The sequence below is a fragment of the Hypanus sabinus genome, chromosome 3, assembly GCF_030144855.1.
Source record: "Hypanus sabinus isolate sHypSab1 chromosome 3, sHypSab1.hap1, whole genome shotgun sequence".
Taxonomy (NCBI): Eukaryota; Metazoa; Chordata; class Chondrichthyes; order Myliobatiformes; family Dasyatidae; genus Hypanus; species Hypanus sabinus.
Genome location: NC_082708.1, coordinates 27,158,965 through 27,181,041, shown reverse-complemented (window position 1 = coordinate 27,181,041; position 22,077 = coordinate 27,158,965). Strand labels below are relative to the sequence as shown.

The 22,077-nt window shown below is 38.6% G+C and overlaps 1 protein-coding gene across 2 annotated transcripts in view; it reads left to right on the top strand.

Moving 5' to 3' along the window:
• Nucleotides 1–260: 260 nt before the first annotated feature.
• Nucleotides 261–22,077, top strand: part of ppme1 (protein phosphatase methylesterase 1) — a 57,523-nt gene continuing 35,706 nt past the window's right edge. The window contains exons 1-5 of one of the 2 annotated variants that reach the window (XM_059963935.1): nucleotides 271–390; nucleotides 465–546; nucleotides 12,754–12,847; nucleotides 13,627–13,719; nucleotides 21,754–21,811. In XM_059963935.1, coding sequence (XP_059819918.1) covers nucleotides 506–546; nucleotides 12,754–12,847; nucleotides 13,627–13,719; nucleotides 21,754–21,811 — 286 coding nt within the window. In that variant the 5' untranslated portion in view covers nucleotides 271–390; nucleotides 465–505. Of the gene's footprint in view, nucleotides 547–12,753; nucleotides 12,848–13,626; nucleotides 13,720–21,753; nucleotides 21,812–22,077 lie in introns of both variants that reach the window. The other variant, XM_059963934.1, reaches the window with a different exon arrangement.

Sequence of the window (22,077 nt, the reverse complement as noted above, 5' to 3'; positions counted from 1 at the left end):
TTTGGGAACCACTGGCCTAGAGTCTCTACTTTTTGTGTCTAAAAATTTAAATTGGTAATGTTAACAACGGCGCGTCGGAACACACAGTAAAACTACACTGTCCAGAAAGCCTAGCCGATCCCCGCCAACCATTACGTAAGTCAGCGAACGGTTTCATGGGGATTGTAGTTTATTTTGATGACGTACGGTCCATAGGCTCACGAACGGAACCAATAAGACTACAAGTCCCGACATCGAAGCTAATAAGCTATAACCGCCTTCCTATCGGAAGTGTAGGCCATCTTCAGGAACAGAGAAGGGATTTAAACTATACATACTTAAATTCTTACGCTAATTATCATTCTAGCACCTTATGTAGTTTATATGTACAAGGGGAGCAATCACTTCTTAGTAAGTCACAATAAACGGGTCGATCATTAACTTATGTTTTTTGCTTCATGCATCTGAAAACATGTCTTCTTTAGAGAAAGAGTTGTTCTTGAGCAAATTGCCTCCCCGACCAACGATGCGGCCAGCTCTTCAAACGGGGTCTAAAATGAGGATGGGGTAAGTGCCTACATAAGCTTCTAAAATCGAGACCTTGATTTTTAATTTTATTTTCTGACAGACTTTCTCCCCATTCAGTGTGAATGAGATTTTAAATCAGGAAAACATAAGAATAATTTTGTAGCTTGTTAGATTTGATAATCAAAAATTTCGAGCAAATAGCAACAATTTCAATTCAACGCATACCTTCAATAGAAACGGGTGTAAAGGACAGTGCGTTTAAGTTAATGTCATCTATTGATACTCGTCTTCATTTGTAATATGCATCTCAGTGTTTCCAGCATACTAATGCGTGTTTTCTTTTTAAAACAACATATGATGATGTTTTTAATTGTTAAATGGAAGTGGAAAACATAAACTACTCCAAATCATTCGATTTGAGATTGGACAGTAGCGAGCAAAGGCTTACCCAGTTACGTTTGGAACATTAGACCTGATTACGTCTGACAATTTCTTCTGCTTTGATTTACCCATATGGCCAGTCTTGGTACACTAGCCATTAAATTTTATTGTGCTTTCTCTGTGTTTATTTGTCGACTTCAAACTGCGGAGCCCATGTGAGTCAAATTCAAAGGTTTTTTCCATTCAAGCAAAAGCTCTTTTTCTTATATAAACAGCTTGTTTTTGGATTTGAATCATCTGGCATCACAAACATTTCAAGTTTCATATTGCACTATATTTACTCAATTTGAAAAATCTATTTTACACTGTTTCTGTGTTACAAAGTAGACCTTTTTAATGATTATCCCATATGAGATTAGTTTTACCTCGATATTTCTCATACAGGATCTCATACAGGAATGTGAATTTTGTGGGAAAATATTTGATTTTGAATCTATGTTGTACTATTCATACACTTTGGATGCTGTTGTGGTGGACAACCTGCCAAGGGAAAACCACATCGACCAGGTCTCTGGCTCTGATGGGGAAGGGGTGGGGTGGGTAGAAATAGGGAATTCAGTTGTTAGGGGAACAGACATGACTGAGACTGACTGATGGTATCTTGCCTCCCAGACGCCAGGGGGCAGGAATGTCTCAGATCAGGTCCACAGCATTCTTAAGGGGGAGGGAGAGTAGCTAGAAGTTGTAATACACTTGGTACCATTGACATAGGTAAGAAAAAGTATGAGGTCCTGAAGAGTGATTATAAGGAGAAGGTAGGAAACTAAAAAGCAGGACCACAAGGGTAGTAATTGCTGTGCCATGCACCACTGAGGTAAAAATAGGGATAAAATGGCAGATAAATGTGTAGCTGAAGAATTGGTACAAGAGGCAAGATTTTCAGATTGGTGCATCATTGGGATCTCTTCTGAGGAAGGCATGATCTGGACGAAAGAAATGGGTTACATCTGAACTCAAGAGGAACTGATGTACTTATCAATGGCTTTGATAGAGTTGTTGGGAAGAGTTTTAACTAAATTGGTGGGGAGATGTACACCAAAGTGATAGGTCAGATGATGGAGCAGTTGGTGTAAAGGCAAGGCAACATGTAGAGACACAGTAAGGAAGGATAGGCAGCAGATAGAACATTAATAGTTGGGTTGAAATGTATTTCATTTGATGTGATAAGTATCAGGAACAAGGGTGATGAATTTAGAGCCTGTGTCAAGACTTGGAGCTACAACTTTGTGGCCATTCCAGGGACGTGGCAGTTCTAAGAGCAGTAATGGCTGCTGGATGTTCTGGAGTTTAGATGTTTCAAAAGAGACAGGGATATAGGTAAAAGAGGTGGGGCAAATGGGATTACTAATCAGGGATAATATCACAGCTGCAGGAATGGAGGACATTGTGAAGTGAGTGTCTACTGAGTCAGTGTTGATGGAAGTCAGAAACAGGAAAAGAGAAATCAATGTATTGGGAGTATTCTGTAGACCTCACCGCCCGAATAGCAGCAGAGACACTGAGAAGCAAATCAGGAGGTAGATTTTGGAAAGGTGCGAAAATAACAGGGTTGATGTCATGGGTGATTTCAAATTACCTAGTATTGACTGGCACCTCCTTGGTCCAAAAAAAAAGTTTAGTTGGGGCGTTTTTAGGTGTGTCCAGGAAGGATTTCTGACTCTATGTGGACAGGCTGACCATACTGGATCTAGTACTAGGCAATGAGCTTGGTCAAGTGACAGATCTCTCAGTGGGTAAGCATTTCAGAGCACAATTCCCTGACCTTTACCAGTCTTGAACTGTGTGATAAAGTAGTTAGAGGAAGGGGGAATTGTATTATTAGGCAGGATCATTGGAGCATAAATTGGGAATGGATGTACTCGGGGAAATCTACAATGAAAATGTGGAGATTGTTTAGGGAGCACTTGAATGGTATTCTGGATAGATGTGTCCTATTTTGGTAGGGAAAGGATGGTAGGATGAAGGAACCATGGTTGACAGAAGAAGTAAACATCTAGTTAAGAGGAAGAGGGAAACGGGTTTAGGAACCAAGGATCAGACATGGCTCTTGAAAGTTGTAAGGTAGCCCAGAAGGAGCTTAAGAAAGGACTTAGGGGAGTTAGAAGGAAGCATAAGAAGGGCTCGATGAATAGACAAGGAAAACTGCAATGTGTTCTACACGTACCTCAGGAACAGGAGGATGACTAGAGTGAGGGTAGGACTGATCAGGGATAAAAGATTAAATGCGCCTGGATTTGGAGGAGGTAAAGGAAGTCCTTAATAAATACCTTATGTCAGTATTCAACAGTGAGAGGGACCTTGATGAATGTGAGAATTACGTATATCAGGCTAATATGCTGGAAAATGTTGACATTAAGAAAAAGAATGTGCTGCAACTTTTGAAAAACATGACAAATAAATCTCCAGGGCCTCTCAAGCAAGATTGAATTCTTTGAGGAACTGACAAAACAAATTGAAGGTGGAGCAGTAGATATGGTGTATATGGATTTTATATAGATTTTCAATAGGTTAATTCAAAAAGTCAGGAAGCATGGGATCAGTGGAAACTTGGCTGTGTAGATTCTGAATTACCTTGGCTGCTGAAGACGAAGGGTGGTAGTCAATGGAGCATATTCTGTCTCAATGTCTGTTCCACAGGGATCTAACCCCTGCTCTTTGTGATATGTTTATTATAAATGACTTGGATGAAGAAGTGGAAGGGTGGGTTAACAATTTTGCAAATGACACAAAGGTTGGTGATGTTGTGGATGGTGTAGAAGGTTGTCATAGGTTAGAATGGAATATTGCTAGAATGCAGAGCTGGACTGAGTAGTGGCAGATGGTGTTTAATCCAGAAAAATATAAAAGTAACACACTTTGGAAGGTCGAACTTGAAGGCAGAGTACAAGGTTAACGGCAGGACCTCGGCAGTTTGAACCCGTCTTTTCAAGCAGGCTTCAATTATACCGGTGCCTAAGAAGAGCATGGTAACCTGCTTCAGCGACTATCATACATTTGCACTTGCATCCAATGTTATGAAGTGCTTTGAGAGGTTGGTGTTGAAACATATCAATTCCTGCCTGAGGAATGACTTGGGTCTGTTCCAATTTGCCTACCATTACAACAGGTCCCTAGCAGATGCCATTTCATTGGCTCTTCACTTAACGCTGGAACATCTGGATGGTGAAGAAGCAGCATCAGGATGCTGTTCATTGACTACAGCTGGGCATTTAATACTGTCATCCCCTCAACTAATAATTAAAAGCTCCAAGATCTAGGCTTCAATACCTCCCTGTGCAACTGGATCCTTGATTTCCTCACTTGCGGACCACAGTCAGTTTGGATTGGCAACGACATCTTCTCCACAGTTTCCATCAGCACAGCTGCACCACAAGGCTTACTCCCCTTTTCTACTGGCTTTATACTTATGACTTATGCTAAGCACAGCTCCAATGCCATATTTAAGTTTGCTGAAGACACCATTATCATTGGCTAAATCAAAGGTTGCGGCGAATCAGCATGTAGAAGGGAGATTGAAAATCTGGCTGAATGGTGCCGCAGCAACAACCTCTCACAAAATGTCAGCAAGACGAAGGAGCTGATTTTTAACTTCTGGAGGAGGAAACTAGAGGTCCATGAGCCAGTACTCATTGGGGGAATTAGAAGTGGAGAGGGTCAGCAACTTTAAATTCTTTGGTGCTATCATTTCAGAGAATCTGTCCTGGGACGAGCACATAAAAGCCATTATGAAGAAAGCATGGCAGCTCCTCCACTTTCCTACATGTTTGCAAAGATTTAGCATGACATCTAAAACTTTGACAACTTCTGTAAATGTGTGGTGGAGAGTATATTGACTGGTTACATCATGGCCTGGTATGGAAACAACAATGCCCTTGAATTGAAAAGGGGACAAAAAGTAGTGGATGCAGCCCTGTAGAGCCCTCTCCAGCATTGAGTACATCAACACAGAGCACTGTCGTGGGAAAGCAGCATCTATCATCAAGGGCTCCCACTATCCAGGCCATGCTCTCTTCTCACTCCTGCCATCAGGAAGAAGATACAGGAGCCTCAGGACCCACACCACCAGGTTCAGGAGCAGTTTTTAACCATATGACTCTTGAACCAGAGGGAATAATTTCACTCAACTTCCCTCACTGCATCACTGAACTGTTCCCACAACCTGTGGACTAACTTTCAAGGACACTTCATCTCATGTTTTCAATATTTATTGCTTACTATTTTTTTTCTTTTTATGCTTGCACAGTTTGTTATCTTTTGCACATTTGTTGTTTGTCCATTCTGTTGGATGCAGTTCTTTCATTGATTTTATTATGTTTTTAGTATTTATTGTGAATGCCTACAAGAAAAATGAACCTCAGGGTTGTATATGATCACATATATGTACTTCGATGCAGAAGATAGGACTTTAGATTATTAGTATTCGGGAGTTGCTACATAAGTTGATGGAGTGGTTAAGAAGGCACATGGTATGTTAGCCTTTATTAGTCAGGGGCTTGAGTTCAAGAGCCACAGAGTAATGGCTGCAGTTCTGAAAAAAAACTGGCTAAACCAACTTGGAGTATTGTGTTTAGTTCTGGCCGTCTCATTATAAGAAGGATGTGAAAGCTTTAGAGAGGATGCAGAGGAGATTTACCCTCTGGTTAGCTTGAATTTAGAGTAGATTAAAAGGTCAGCACAATATCTTAGGCCGAAGGGTCTGCACTGTCCTGTTCAGGAAAGCAGATTCTAAATTTGGGATTACTTTAACCTATGTTTAACATAATCCATAAAAAGGAAGATCTGCAATGAGATGAACCACTTATTGTTCCATTTTTTTTGGAAGCTTTAGTACTTTAGAAAAGGCCTACCTAAACTGTGTTCTACTATGATCTTGTGATATACTTGGAATGTAGTACCTTACATTAGTTTTAATGGTACCAGTCCTAGTAGTAGATCTGCACAGAATAGTTCTCTACACTTGTACTAAAATAATGTTTTGGGCAGAAGTGCAGATATGAAATAATGAAATCTATAATTGAACTCGGTGTTTTTCACAGTTCAAGCAGTATGCAATTTTCATCCATTCAATGCTTTACTGGAATACTAATGATAATACTGCATTCAAAAATGCCAGCTGACAGCTTAAAACATATCGCATGAGGTACATTATTCAGTCAGAACTCATTTGGCACACAGGCTGTAGTCAACCTCCCTTTTGCTGCTCAGTATTTAAATCATTCTTTCTCTCAAAACATGAATAAAATTAGAAGTGATTCCAATTCTAATCACGTTTTCTGAAACATGTCAGCGAATTGAAGAAGTCACAGAGGATATTTGTTAAGTGATGGACTTCAGTTACATGGAAAGACTAAATAGATAAAGTGGAAATTTAATATAGGCACTCAAAGTCATAGAGGATTTTGATAGGGCAAATAAGGGGAAATTGTTTCTATTGACAGGAATAAAAATAGAATATGCTGGAAGCATGCAGCATGCCTTTTATCCACTGACGCTAACAGATTTGCCCAGTGTTTCAAGCATGAATAGTATTTTATTGATTTTTATTTTCATTGATAACCTAAAATATTGGCAACCAGTTGGAGATTCAAGCACTTACTATTTGAAATCTTGCATAATGAATTGCATCCATTAACTGATGCAGAAGATAGGACTTTTATTTACTGCAAACTTAAAAAGGTAGATTTGAAGAGGAACTTGAAGTTTTTCCAATGTCCTGCATGACGTTTATGCCTCATCAGTTGATGCAAATAACTTCAATTTTCTTTTCTGTTGTGGGGCCTTACTATTCTCAAATTAGCTGCAATGTTCCCTGGATTAAATGGCATTTTCTCTACCTTTGTAAAGAGTTTTAGGATGAAAGTACAGAATAATAAAATATTAATCAGGAGAAAAAGCAATGGGGCCCAACAATTGAATGACTCATTGGAAATATCTGTAATGGAATTGAGAGCATAGACTCAGTGGAAAAACAAATGTGCAGCATATTTTGAAGAAATTCTTGGGAGAAGTTACGATTGGAGAGGGATTTAAACGAGAAGATAAGTGGAGGAAAAGGTAGGACTTGTTCTTTGAGTGTGGGGTGATGTTTTCTAATTTGAAATGAAAACCTAAAATTGTCTTCATAAAGGAACTAATGATGCCTCAAAACCTCATTTTAAAGTCAAGAGTTAAGTTTATTGTACATCTATGCACAGGTGCAATGAAAATCATAGGCACATAGCATCAGAGAGCAGCATTCACAAGAGAAAGCATCAGTATAAATTATGCAGAGTTTTTCAAGAGACCAGCAATGAGAAGGAAAAGTTTTATGTTCTAGAGTTGGTTCTATGCATTGTTCAACTTGCACTGAATTTGATTCCATTCTCTGCATACAGTCTACTTACTATCAAACTCTGATAATCTTGTACACTTGGGACTTTGGTGCCAGCCCTGTAGAATTTCTGAATAATTATACCCAAAACATTTATTTAGATGTTAGACAGTTTTTTAAAAAATTGTTGGTGAATCCATTAAGGAAGACTACATGAAATGACACTGTGGCAATCAGGGAGTAGAAATGCCACAGCAGGTCAGAAGGGAATGTGGGAACTAGGGTGCGGTATGTTGAAAGGGAGCAAGCATTTCTTGGTGAATCGAGTACCAAATGAGTGAGCTTTCTGATCAGTCAATAGCTTATTATTAGAAGTTTATGGTAGTTACATCAAGCAAATCATCATAAATGTTGCTTTATTCTTCTGTCTCTTGTGTGGCTTGCTACAGTATAATTACAGAATCTTAGCAGTATTAGACATTTTCCGACCATTATTTGTATTTAACTTAAACTGAGGTTTGCTTTTAAAACACGTGTTTTTTTTGCCATTTAAATTGACTGCATGGGATTTTTGTGCTTACTGAACCTGTAACTGTATTCTTCACAAAATTATATGCAATTTCAAAGCACAAAACCAAGTGCCGATCCTTGGAACAAAGGCCACCACCCACTCGTTTTGTCATCCCACATGGTTTTATATTGTGTTTTAAATCATTTTGTTCAGAAAGCTAGTTTTCAGGGAGAAATTTAGCAATTGGATCTGTTTGGGGTGAGGGGATGGAAGATGTTGCTGGTTTTAAATGGATATATATTTCTTGAAATTATTTGGTGGGAAAATACTATTTCTTTGACGTGTATTTCATAGAGAACTTCACCTAGATTGATGCTGATAATATATTTGATTAAATACTTAGAATTCATTTTACAAAGTATTTTTCTATTCAAAAAGGCAGTCAAATTCACTCTGTTCGTTCACCTTCAATAAACTGCTTGCTAGGTGAAATGACACCCAGTAGTATTTCTGGTGTGGTCTGGGTTCAGTCATGATGCCATCAAAATGACAGGTACTCTTCCAAACAGTGTACCTCAATCCAAGTAAGGACAATTTTGTTTTAATTTATAATTCAACCCTTTGGTCAGCTTCTCTAAGCTAAGCTAAGGGAAATGTTATTCTAGCAGTATGAATCTTGCAAAAGATAGTTGAGAGTAAATCTATCAACTCTGAATGGGGTGTTTATGATTAGCAGGAGAAAGACAATTCTCCGCAGTTGGTAGAAGTAGAATTGAATGGATTGTATGCTGACCCATTGAGTCTAATGCCAAATAACAATGCAAGAGCAAAATACTGCAGATGCTGGAATTACTTAGTGCATCTTGTGACAGAGGTTACAGGTTAAAGAGTAAAATAATCTGAGTGGGAAGGAACACAGAGAAGGAAAATAATGTCTTTGATAGTGTCAAGAACAAGGAAATTGGAATGGAAAAATTGAAAACTATTTATGTAACTTAAGGAATTCTTATGTGAGAATATTCACCTAAAATATTTAACTAGCTAACCCTCTACCCTTCTACACAGCCCCCACTAATGCCAATGTTGGCTGAAATACTGATAAATTCCAGCATTTTCCCATTATTATGCCATGCAAAACAATTTTTATATAATAAGCTGTCTTATTAGTTGATTTTTATTTCATTATACTACCTTATTAAGTGAGTAGTCATGATTTCCCCATAATACTGTCTTTTTAATGTTTTGCCCATATTGTTTTTCATAACTTGATTTCATTGTAGTCTTCTTCACAGTCCACTGGCTATATTGTTTAATGTTTTGTCCACTGAAGGAAGCTAGTGCATTGCAGCATCAGACTTCTGTATACATTTGCATTATCCTTTATCTACATGGGCGCTTTATGCTTTATACATTGTCAGATCTGTATAATTTCAGCCAATGTTAATTATGTTTTTGTAAATAGGAGAAGTATATGAAAAGGCTGTATTTAGGTTTTTGATATATTAGCTTTTCCTCCTTTCTTTCCTCATCATTCCCCGCTACCAGTACTCCAACCTCTGACAAATTACATTAAATTAAAACGTTTTCAGTTGGTGTAGATATGTAATGAACAAAAATTGTACCTACTTCCCTGGTACCAAGTGAGTCCTGTCTGTGATTCTTTACATACTGCCAAAAGCCGACATTAATCAGGCACGTAAGATATTGTATGCTCCCATCACCAAAACAGCCCAGCCCAATGCATTCCAAATCATAGCTTGGGACTTCAGTCAAGCTTTTCTGAAGAAATCTCTGCCCAATTATCATCAGCGTATAATCTGCAGCACCAGTGGTCCCAACATACTCGACCACTACTATACAACGATTAGGAATGCCTACTGTTCCATGTCTAGACCGCACTTTCATAAATCTGATCACTTGGTTGTCTCCTCCTATTTGCATGTAGGCAGAAGCGAAAGAGCAAAGCTTCAGAGATGAGGACAACAAATAGGTGGTTTTGGGAGTCAGAGGAGCAGCTATGGGATTGCTTCCAGTCAGTGGACTGGGCCTGTGTTCAAGGATTCATCAAAGGAGCTGAATGAATACACCATGGTTGTCATGGACTTTATAAAAATAGTGATAGACAAGTATGACCCCACAAAATCATTCAGAGTCTTCCCCAACCAGAAGCCCTGGATGAACCATGAGATCCACAATCCACTGAGGGCCAGATCTGTAGTATTCAGGTCTGGCAACCAAGTATGATACAAGAGGTCCAGGTACGATCTCCGGAATCCATAGCTGTGCGAAGTGGCAATTCTGGATAAAACTTGAATTAATGAAGGTTACTCAACAGTTGTGGGGGGCTTGAATGCTGTTACCTCTTACAAAGTGAAACCAAGCAACATAATTGACAACAAGGCATCACTCCCAGATGAACTCAATGCCCTTCTGTGCTTGCTTTGACCATTAAAGTATGAGGAGCTTTCACAAATTCCCAAAGTCCATAATAACCTTATGATTTCAGTCAGTGAAGTCAACATTAGAATATCCTTTAGGAGGTTGAACCCACAGAAAGTATCTGGCTGAGTACTGAAGCCCTGTGTTGAACATCTGGCTGGAGTGTTCACCAATATCTGTAACCTCTTGCTTCAGCAGTCTGAGGTACTCAACTCCTTTAAGCCAGCTTCAATTATACCAATGCCTAAAAAGAATGTGGTAACCTCCCTCAATGACTATCATCCAGTAACACTTACGTCCACTTTGATGAAGTGATTTGTTAAGTTGGTGTTGAAACATATCAACTCCTGCTTATGAAGTGATTTTGGAGCCACTCCAGTTTGCCTACCATCACAACAGGTCCATTTTGTTGGCTCTTCACTCAACCCTGGAACATCAAGATGGCAAAGAAGCAACATAATGATGCTCTTTATTGACTACAGCTCAGCTTTCAATACCACCATCCCCTCAGAACTAATCAACAAGCTTCAAGCCCTTGGCCTCTGTACCTCCTTGCGCAATTGCATTCTTGATCTCTTCACTTGCAGACCCCAGTCAGTTTGAATCAACTTCTCCACAATCCCCATCAGCACACGTGCACCACAAGGCTGTGTGCTTAACCTCTTCTCTACTCACTTTATGCTTATGACTCTTGAGGCTAAACACAACTTCAATGCCACATTTAAGTTTGCTGATGACATCACTACCACTGGCCAAATCAAAGGTGGTGATAAATCAGCATATAGGAGGGAGATTAAAAATTGGGCTCAATGCTGCCACAACAACAACCTCTTACTTAGTGTCAGTAAGACCAAGGAGCTGATTATTGACTTCAGGCGGAGGAAACTGGAGGGTCTATGAGCCAGTACTCATTGGGGGATCATGGGTGGAGAGGATCAGCAATTCCTCAGTGTTTTCAGTTCCGAGGATTTGTCCTGAGCCAAGCAATTAAATGTTGTTATGAAGAAAACCTCTATGTCCTTAGAAGTTTGCGAAGGTTCTGCGTGACATCTAAGACTTTGATAAACCTGTATAGATATGTGCCGGTGAGTATATTGACTGGTTGCAATATGGCGTGGTGTGGAAACATCAATGCCCTTGAATGGAAAATCCAACAAAAAGTAGTGAATATGGCCCAGTCCATCATGGATAATGCCCTCCCCTCCATTGAGCAGATCTATATAGAGCGCTGTCGCAGGATAGTAACAATCCATCATCAAGGACCCCCACCACCCAGGACTTGCTCCTTCTCACTGCTGCCATTGGGAAGAAGGTACAGGAGAAGGTACTGACACCACCAGGTTCAGGAGCAGTTAATACTCCTCAACCATTCAGCTCTTGAACCAAAGGGGATAACTTAGCTCATCCCAACTCTGAACTGTTCTGACAGCCCATGGACTCCCTTTCAAGGACTCTTCTTAACATATTCTCAATATTTATTGCTTATTTATTTATCTATTTATTTATTTATTTATTTATTTTGTATTTGCATAGTTGGTTTTTTGCACATTTGTTTGTTCATCCTGTTCAGTGCAGTTATTCATGGACTCTGTTGTTTTTTGGATTTACTGTGTTTGCCCACAAGAAAGCGAATTTCAGGGTTGTATTTGGTGACATACAGTATATGTACTTCGATAACAAACTTACTTTGGACTTTGAAATTTGATGCCATTCTTATTGTGGAAGGTAACATGTAACAACCAAAAATAGAGAATGCTGGAAGTACTCAGCAGGTTAAGCAGTGTCAGTGATGAGAACAGCAGGTTCAACATTGATCCTGTTGTAGTTTCACCTTTTCAGGCTGAGGACCCTTCATCAGAATTGAAAAACTGCGAAAATAAGTGTGGTTTAAGTTGCAGAGAGGTGAAACAATGGAGAGAATAGAGGGTGTATGTATCTAATAGAAGTGCAGGCCTATGCTATTAAGGGTATGGTTTCATTTCAACAGTTGTGAGGTAGAAGAGAAAACAACTTGAAACAAAACTGTGAAGGGAGAGAGAAAAATGTGATTTCCTGCGATTTGGCACAATGTGATGCCATTCATCAGGTGGCTGCAGACGGAGATCAGAATGGATGTGGAATAGAGAATTCAAATGACTTTTTTTTGGGAAGCTTGGGGTTTCCCTTACTCTGTTGTTCTTCCTCCCTTTTCTAGTCTCATCTCTAACTTTTTATTTTACCAATACTGATGAAGGGCCCTTAACGTGAACTGTTTCTCCCTCATTTGCTGCTGCTTGACCTGAGAGTTTCCATTACTTTGGCTTTGTTTTAGATTTTCAGCATCTGCAGTTTTCTGCTTTGATTACTCTGTAACAAAGTCACTTTTTTATGAGTTTCTGTTATCTGGGAAGCACTCCTAAATTACCTTTCTCACTATATTGCTAAAATAATTTAAAATTATATGGATCTAAAATGTCTTGGTTTCCTGATGGAATAAATATGTTCTAAAATCATAGATAGTGTTGAAGGCTATCTTAACTCATGTTCATGTTCCTTTTCCTTTTAGCCCTGGAAGAAAACGGGATTTTTCACCTGTGCCCTGGAACCATTATTTTGAAACCATGGAAGATATCATAGTTACAAGAGGAACAAGTAAAGATATATCCTTTGTAAATTCCAGTGCATTAGGCAATACCTGTGCTGTTTCTAATTTTGTAACGTAAGTTTGGCTTGATGAGGAATTCTGTTTTGTTTATTGGTTGTATTTCTACACTTTTGTGTCCCATAACTTTTGAAAACTTTGAAACTATTAGCATAAAATTTCTCTAAAGAAGTTAGTTTGAACTTCTGTAATGTTCCACCAGAGGATGTGTTTTAACTCTTCCCTATCCTTGATATTGTTAATCTTTTAGATAATTCTTTGATCATTCGTATTTAATATTTATATATTCTATATATAGTATGAATTTAATATAATTTTCATGTTTTATGCCAAGAGCAGAACTGAATGTAGTGTTCTAGAAAGTATGTAGCACACAGTATGTTTCACTTTTTTATTCCAGCTTTTTTTTGATATAAAGACAATACTTAATAAGACTTCTTGAAATTTTGGCTTGTTTCCATTGACCAACATTTTTAATCTTTTGGGTACAGATGATATCCTCTCCTTGCTCAAAAGTTCCTAAATTTTCTATGATCTTCACACTTCCCTGATCAATCCTTCATCTGCTAATTTTATATTTCAGTTAATCAAACATCTCACAATATGTGTAAATTAATTACTGTATTAAAGCAAGTTTCTAATGCTATTGAGGATCCAAATTTCATTGTGAAAGGAATAAGTTGATTTTAATCTTGTCATGTTCACAGAATATTTACGTGATTGTTTAACTCTTAAGTGCATTTTTATATTTTGCATGTAAACCTTAACTACTTGTACTCTTTTCGAATATATAAAAGTGGATCTGATGGGCCTGTCCTTTTGTTATTACATGGAGGAGGCCATTCAGCCCTCTCTTGGGCAGTTTTTTCTGTAAGTAATTGCAAATTTTAACAGACGTACAGCCTATTCAAAATTAATTTTACTAAATGTCTGTCTATAATGATTCACTACTGAGATAAAAATAGGATGATGACCGTCTAACATTACATTGGTAAATTCTGTGATCCCATTCATGTTGGATTCATTTCTCATTTGCTCATTTCTGATCCTTGTGCATTTATGCCAGAGCAAGAATAAGTCTAAGTCTTATCCAGAATGCTAGGATGAAATACATTGGCATGTCATGCCTCTCTTATGTACTATAATGGCTATTCTTTATTAGTAATAGAAATAAGTATCAATAGATAACTTGCCCATTCTGTTGTCATGAACTGGCCTTGGGCTTGCCCAGCATTTCTCTTTGCTTTTTACTAATGGGTTCTCTGACTCGTGAGGCAGTGAGAAGGATAAAAGAATCAGATGGAAAAGTGGACATGAGGCAGGGTCAGCTGCAGTCTTTTTGAATGCTGAGCAAGCTTGATGGAGTAGATTAGTATAATTCTGCTTTGACTTTTATGTTTTTAAGTTTAACAACGTTTAAGTAATAAGTAATTTCATGAGTAATTTGTGTCGATGAGAAAGGAGAGAATATGCTTTGAATATGAGTGTGAACTTCATATACTGTAATCTAGTGCAAAAACAAACTGATACAGAGCTTCAGCTCAAAACGTTGACCATCCTTCTGCCTTTGAAAGATCCAAGATGGCAGTGCGACGCAGCTTGCAGCGGCCACTCCAGAGCTGATTATCTGTTATTTGTGAAGTGGAGTGCTGTGCGCAATCAATAATTGGTTGAAAACGGACGTGGGAGCATGGAGGAATATCTGAAAATCTCCAGGCAGACCTTCTTCATTGCTGCTGCTGTGAGGTCCGGGTCTCTACTGGGAAGAACAGGCCCCCAGTCCTCGGGGTCGCATTGCCAATGGCCGTTGGCGGGGCCGTCTTAATACGCTTGGCAGAGGATGGTGCTCAGAGAGGGTGGTCGGAGGCTCGGAGATTCAACGGACTCGGAGTATGCTGCAGTCAGGTCGCTTTCAGTGTGTGCTGCGTCTGCGAGGCTGAGTCTGGCGGCACCGTGGAAGTCCATAGCGGGGGTATTTCCTTCTGCCGCCAGTGTGGGACGACGAGTCAATCGGGGACCCTGAGGACTTGTGGAAACTGTGTGGTGGTTTCTTTTGAACTTACAGTCTTTTAACATCTTTGGACTATTTTTACTGTGCCCATAGTCTGTTTTTTTTTAATCAATTCTGCTATTATTTGCACTGTTGTAACTATATGTTGTAAATATGTGGTTTTGTGCAGGTCTTGTAGCTTTAGTTTTTGGTTTTGTTTGTCTGGTGGGATTGGAGCTCCTTTCCGGGGAACGCACTAAGATGGTAGTGTGATATTAATATGCAGCAGCCTCTCTGGACTCTGGATTGGGGAATGTCAAACGTTATGTGGATTTTCTGGTGTTGTCTGTTTTGTCATGTGTTTTTGTGATATCATTCTGGAGGAATGTTGTCTCATTTTTTAACTGCATTGCGTTTGTGGTTTTTAAATGACAATAAACTGAATCGGAATCTGAACGTAAGCTATTATCACAAATATGAGAAAATATGCAGATGCTGGAAATCCAAGCAACACACACAAAATCACAAAATGCTGGAAGAACTCTGCAGGCCAGGTAGCATCTATGGAAAAGAGTAAACAGTCAACATTTGGGCTGAGTACCTTCTTCTGGACTTTTTCTTCCAGTCCTGATGAAAGGTCTCTGCCCAAAACATTGACTGTTTACTCTTTTCCATAGATACTGCCTGACCCGCTGAGTTCCCCCAGCATTTTGTGCAATGTAAATTATTATAGTTAACAATTGTTGGAGGAACTTGGTGGATCAGGCAGCATCATTTGAGGCCAAGGGATGGTCAATGTTTTGAGCTTGAAGTTCTGTATCAGTTTGTTTTTGCACTAGATTACAGTATATGAAATTTCTTGTGTCTCTGAGGTATCATTGTTAAGTTTTACTTGTAAAAGATTTCCATTGGTTTGTTAAAACAAGTTGAGAAAGTGATTCATTATGCATTAATTATTTCCTATTAAATTCAGCCTACCAAAGTAAGGTGCTGTGGGTTTAAATAAAATATTGTTCTTTTTGTGATGTCTCTTTTTCACAGAAAATTGTGTAAGATCAATTAAAAAATTGATTTCCACGTGTAAAAAAAAAAGAAGGGGTGGGAAATGGCTGTGGTTTTTCTAAATTTGTGGATGCAACCAATCTTGTGAACTCTGAAGAGAACAGTGATGAGTTGCAGCAAGATGTAAATAGACTGGTGAAATGAGTCACGGATTGTCTGTGAAGCACAATGTGATGTGACTAATTTTGTAAGGAAGAATGAAGGATTTCTTCTATAAAGGGTGTAGGATGTTAAGTGCATAGTTTGAGAAACCTGTTAATCAGGCAAAATTTGGGATTTTATTAATAGAAACATGCTATATAAAAGCATGGAAGTTTTGCTGAACATTTATAAAAAAAACATATTGGCCTGACTTCAGCTAAAAGCATTGCCTTTAATTCTGGTTTCTGCATTTTAGAAACCTTTTGAAGGCATTAGAGAGGATACTTTAGAGAAGAGCAAGCTGAGGTAACATATAATGGAAGTATACAAAATAGTAAGGGCACTGAATAAAGTAGACAATTGGAGGTTGACAAAGTAAGAACAAGATGGATAAAGAAATTGTAATATGTGTTTATGGACCCTGAAATACACTGGTTGCTGATGTGATGGAGGCAGATTTCATTGTGGCCTTAGAGGAATTTCAATGAGTATATGAAATTGGATTTAAAAAATTGCAAAGCTGCAAAGAAAGAGCTGGTTTTTGCAGCAAAGTTGTTCTAAGGTGATGGGTTGAATGGCTACCTGCCTGTAGCCATTCTATGATGTTTTGATTTCACTGTGAGTTAAAGATTTGAGTTTATAATATTTTCCTTGATTATAGAAACAAAGAACAAATTTTAATTTTGCCGTCGCTTTCAAATTCTACAACTGTGACCACTTCAGTCTCCTATTGATGCTTGCTTTGTGAGAGTTGGCAGGTATGAGTTAAAGCCCAAAAATGGATGTCATTAAACTAGAAAAGGTGCAGAAAAGATTCAGAAGTATGTTACAAGGACTGGAAGACTTGAGTTATTAGGAGAAATTGGATAGGCTGGGACTTTTCCCTGGAGCATAGAAGGCTGAGAGGTTACCTGATAAACGTATATAAAATGAAGGTCTAGATAAGGTATATAATGAGGGTTGGTCACTTTCCCAGGGGACAAGAATCTGAAACTAGAAGTTGTAGATTTAAATTGAGAGGGATAGATGAAGGGCATTTTTTTTAGGATGACGAAACAAGCTGCCAGAGGAAGCCGTTGAGGCAGGTGCAGTTACAGTGCTACATGGATAGTAAAGATTTAGAGGAATATGGGTCAAATGCAGGCAATTGGTTGGCATTGGTTGAGGAGCCTGTTTCCATGCTGCTTAACAGATAGGACCCTAAAATTATAATCAACTCTCTGAGTTGCATATTCATCATTTTCTGCATCCTGAAGATGATTTTGTCAGTCAATGATCAAGGAACATGTGTAATGAAATCTTGTTTTAACACTTGAGAGATGTCTACATTCTAAAATGTTTATAAAACTATTTTACTTTTTTTGTCATTCTGAATTCTTTAGTTAGAATTGGATTTACAAACACTTTATGATTTTAAAATAAGTATTTCTTTTTCAACTCTTATCATCTCTCAGTGGTTACTTCCCTAGATTAACTTGCAATCTCATGTAATTCGATTTGAATATTAGATACTTAAAAGCAAAGTATAAATAGTGTGTTTTATCTCTTTCACTATATTGAAGAAAAAAATTAAATTAGTATATAATTGGAACAGTATCCATTTTCTAATCAAAATTTGATCCACTCTGGTTTCTCTTCGGACTTTTCAGAATGAGGTTTATTATCACTGTCTTAAGTGATATACAGTTTGTTGTTTTGTGGCCGCAGTGCAAGACATAAGATTATAAATTACAATATGAATAGTACATAAAAGGAATACTGCGGAAATGTTCATGGATTCATGAGCAATTCAGAAATCTGATAGCAAAGGGGAAGAAGCTGCTTTTGAATTGTTGAGTGTGGGTCTTCAAGCTCCTGTCCTTCTGTTGGTAGTAACATGAAAAGAGGTACCCTTGATGGTGAGGGTCCTTAGTGATGGATGTCATCATCTTAAAGCATCGGCAATGGTGGGGAGGCTAGTTTAACCCTCTGCAGCCTCTTGCAATCCTCTGTATTGCAACCTCCATACCAGACTGTGATGCACCAGTCAGGACGCTCTTCACCAAACAGCTATTGAAATTTGCAAGGGTCTTTGGTGACATTTCAAATCCCTTCAAACTCCTCGTGAAGTAGAACTGCTGATGTTTCTTCTTCATAATTGCATCAATGTGTTGGGCCCATGACAGATTCTCCAAGATGTTGACAGCCAGTATCTTAAAGCTGGCTATCAATATCTTTCAACTGCTGAGGACTAGTGTGTGTTCTCATGAGATTTTTACAAAGTCTTCACCTATTCTGCCACAAAAATAGTGACATATGGGTTCATTACATATCCGATTTGAGATTTGTGAATTGTTGTTCACATAACATTTGGGGCTGTCTGCCTAATGCTAAAATTATTTGGTTGCAACATTGAACGTGAGTGTTAGAGGTATTTTAACATCTTTCATCTTGGAAGAAAGAAGAAATATGCTTAAGCCCAACAATTAATCTGCTCAGACTAGTGTGAGGTTATGGCTTCAGATGTTGCAGGATTTGTACTGCAAATTTTGGAGTTTCCTCTCAGTCATCCACATTCAGAGGTTGAATTTCTTAAAAGGTCTGACAGAAAAACCAGGGAGCCTAGCAACAAGGAGGAACCCATCGCTACTACCTGCCTTCCCTATATTTCCATGGTTTGTTTCTCAAAGGATCGCCAGGATCCTGAAAAAACACTGGGTTAATACCATCCACAAACCTATAAGGAAGCTGAAATCACAGCTTGTGCGGGTCAAAGATGACCTGGGGCTCAGGATGGTTGGCACTTACAGGATTCCCTGTGAATGCAGAACAGCATATATTGCCCAGACAGGACGTATGCTGGAAGCACACATCAAGGAGCACAGGAGGTCTATCTGTTTAGGTTATCTCGAGATAACAGCAGTGGCAGAACATTTGCAAAGGCCATAGGGTTGACTTCGACGGCACAAAACTACTGTGCTGTGCCAATGGCTTTTGGTATCATCTGGTAAAGGAAGCCATTGAGATAAAACTAGAGGAAAAGAATTTTAACAAAGACAAAGGTCTCAGTCTAAGTAAGAACTGGAATTCTGTTTGGATGAGGACAAATCAGTCAGGAGGGACAGAATACAGTGGTCTAAATGACACTGGGCTAGACAGGCCCAGGCATTATCCCTGATGAAGATGGCAGAGTTTGTCATCGACATAATCAATCCCTGTACCCCGCTGGAAGCCTAAGAAGAGTTAATTCGTTGAATTTCTTGTTTGTAACCTGTAGTTGGTATTGTAACTGCAGTTGCAGACAGGTATAATGTGGAAATTGGTTTACTTTCATGTGTTGTGCAAATTTGGTATTAGTTGAGTGTGTTATTATAAATGACAGCAATTTTATACTATATTTGGGTGTTGTTATTTGTTATTGTTATTATTTGGTGTTTAGATTTGTAACCATACGTAAAGATACCCATGAATGCTATCAAAATAAGACAGCAAGAACCCAAGTTTTAATTATTTGGTTCATTAAAGAATGTTCTCAGTTTGGTGCTTTGGGGTTCACTTGCTTCTTTTGAAATTTTGAACAATAACAAGTAAACACGGTTGACAAGGTTCCCCATGAGGTTCATTCAGAAAGTCAGGAGGCATGGTTCTATGACAGGGAAGGGGTCTTGACATGGCATCTGAACTTGGTTTCTTCACCTTCTTAATTTAAAGAAGGAGAAAATATACGTGGCTTCTTTCTGATAAGATGACAGAGTGTTTAGACACAGTGGCCTTGTGGTAGCCAACCAAAGGTGTTTTTGTCTTTTTGTTTTAAACATCTTTTTTAAGATCGCAGGACAGTTCTAGATATTAAGAACTTCAAGTACTGCAGATGTACCTCATCAGCGAGCTGCTCGTTGGTGGAGGAGATGAACTTGGTGTGGGCCATGTTACTGCATGCTACAGGAAGGCATCAGAGTTAATATGCAAAGGCATTATAAAGTTTTACAGTGAGTGATTGTCTTGGACATTTCTCTTGTGATCGCAAAACCCTGTTGGACATTAATAATGTAAAATGCTACAAGTCCATTTTCCTTGTTTAAAGGTGGTACAGACTTCATGAAAGCTGTGTGGTGTTGATTGTAGTGAGTAGGCCTCAAGCTGTGAGCTTCGCTATTGCAGTAGTCCAGGAGAGGAGAGCCGGAGGCAGTGTAGAGCGGTGTCTATGCTGAGCTGGAGGTTGGCTCCTTCCATAGTTGTTGCCTCCAGTGTTCAATCGGTGGACTGATAAGTTGGATTGCCTGCATGCGTAGGGTCGCCTGCAGATTGCTGAGAGCTGCATGTTCTTGGCAATAACACCCATGCACATCAATTTATAAGACATGTCATTCAGAGACTTGGGCTATATATATTTTTTTGCACTGTATATGAACGTGCTCTCTTGTATGTGCCTTGTATTGTGTATGACTGTTGGTACTATGTTTTGCACCTTGCCCTGGAAGAACGCTGTTTCGTTTGGCAGTATTTGTGTATGGTTGAATGATAATTAAACGATATTTACTGAAGTGAATTTCTGGACATTTGGTTAAATACATATTTGGGATCAAATATGATCTGCATCATATCAGTTAACGTGTAAATTCTTAAGGTCCAAATCGTTATCTTTAATATGGGAAGTGGAAACGGATTGCAAATGATCTTGTGCTTAAATCACAAATAGCAGGTAAACATAGCAAGTACTTAAGAGAGCAGATGTCAATTTGGCCATATTGCAAAGGAGGCTGGAGTTTAAAAATGGGGAAGTTTTGTTGTAGTTGAATAGGGTGTAGGTGAGGCTACTCCTGGAGTACTGCTTTGCAGACAGTCCAAAGAAAAAGATTCACTGGCTAATTCCTGGAATGAGAGGATAATCCTATCAAGAGAAGCCAAACAGATTAGGTCTAATCATAAACAGGAGAAAATCTGCAGATGATGGAAATCCAAGCAACACAAACAAACAGCTTGAGGAACTCAGCAGGCCAGGCAGCATGTATGGAAAAGAATACGGTTGACGTTTTGGGCCGTGACCTTTTGGCAGATTAGGTCTATATTCTTTTAAGTTCAGATGAATGAGGGGTGATCTTAGCATGTAAGATTCTAAGGAATGATAAGGATTGCGATACTTTACTAGTGGATATTGCTTCAAGGGATGGCCAATTATAACTGAGATACATGGCATTTCTTAGAAGGTGGTAAATCTCCTCTTTTGAATTGATTAAAGTGGAGTTCGATAAACTTCTGAAAGATTGGGGGATCAGACACAGCTTGTGTTGAGGACTCATGGTGAATCGTGTTGCAGGCTTGAGGAGTTGGGTGGTTTACTATTTTCTTGTATTCTTTATAGACAGTTCTTCAGGGTCAAGATATGCTTCCATGCCAGTCCTGGTGGGTTTTCAGCATAGGTGAAGAATGGGGCAGGAGTTGCTTGATGGTATGGATGAGTGGATTGTACAGTGGAATATTAAAGAAGTATAAGGAGATGAATATTTTTATCCTAGAACTTTGTCAACATTGGTACAAAGAAATTCCTTGTCATTCGTCATTGCCCTGAAGGATTTTTCAACAAAAATACGTGCTAACATTTAAGAATAATTAGAATAAAAGGCTCACATTGTTGATATTTTTAGAAAATGTTTATTAGTACATGGTGAGTTATTGTAATATGATTTATTAGTGTGTATGACTTAAAGATGATCTGTTATTTTTGACTACAGTCCATGATTATCAGTCGGGTTAAATGCAGGGTTGTGGCAGTAGACCTGCGAGGCCATGGTAAGTTTATTTTACAATAACTTCTGTTAAAAGGGATATTTTACTCTGGCTGCTAAGAATGTTTGTTGTTAGATTTGATAAAGAAATTACTTTTACTTTTCTTGTTAAAGTAGGAAACTTTTGTATATTCGTGTTTCATCAGTTTTAGAAAACAATGAATGATGCCTTTTAGGAATGTATACTGCCCCTCCCTTCTCAGAGAGAAAATGTGGGAAGCACAAAGTTTAGCTATAAACAATTATTTTTTTTCTCATATCCCTCCATTA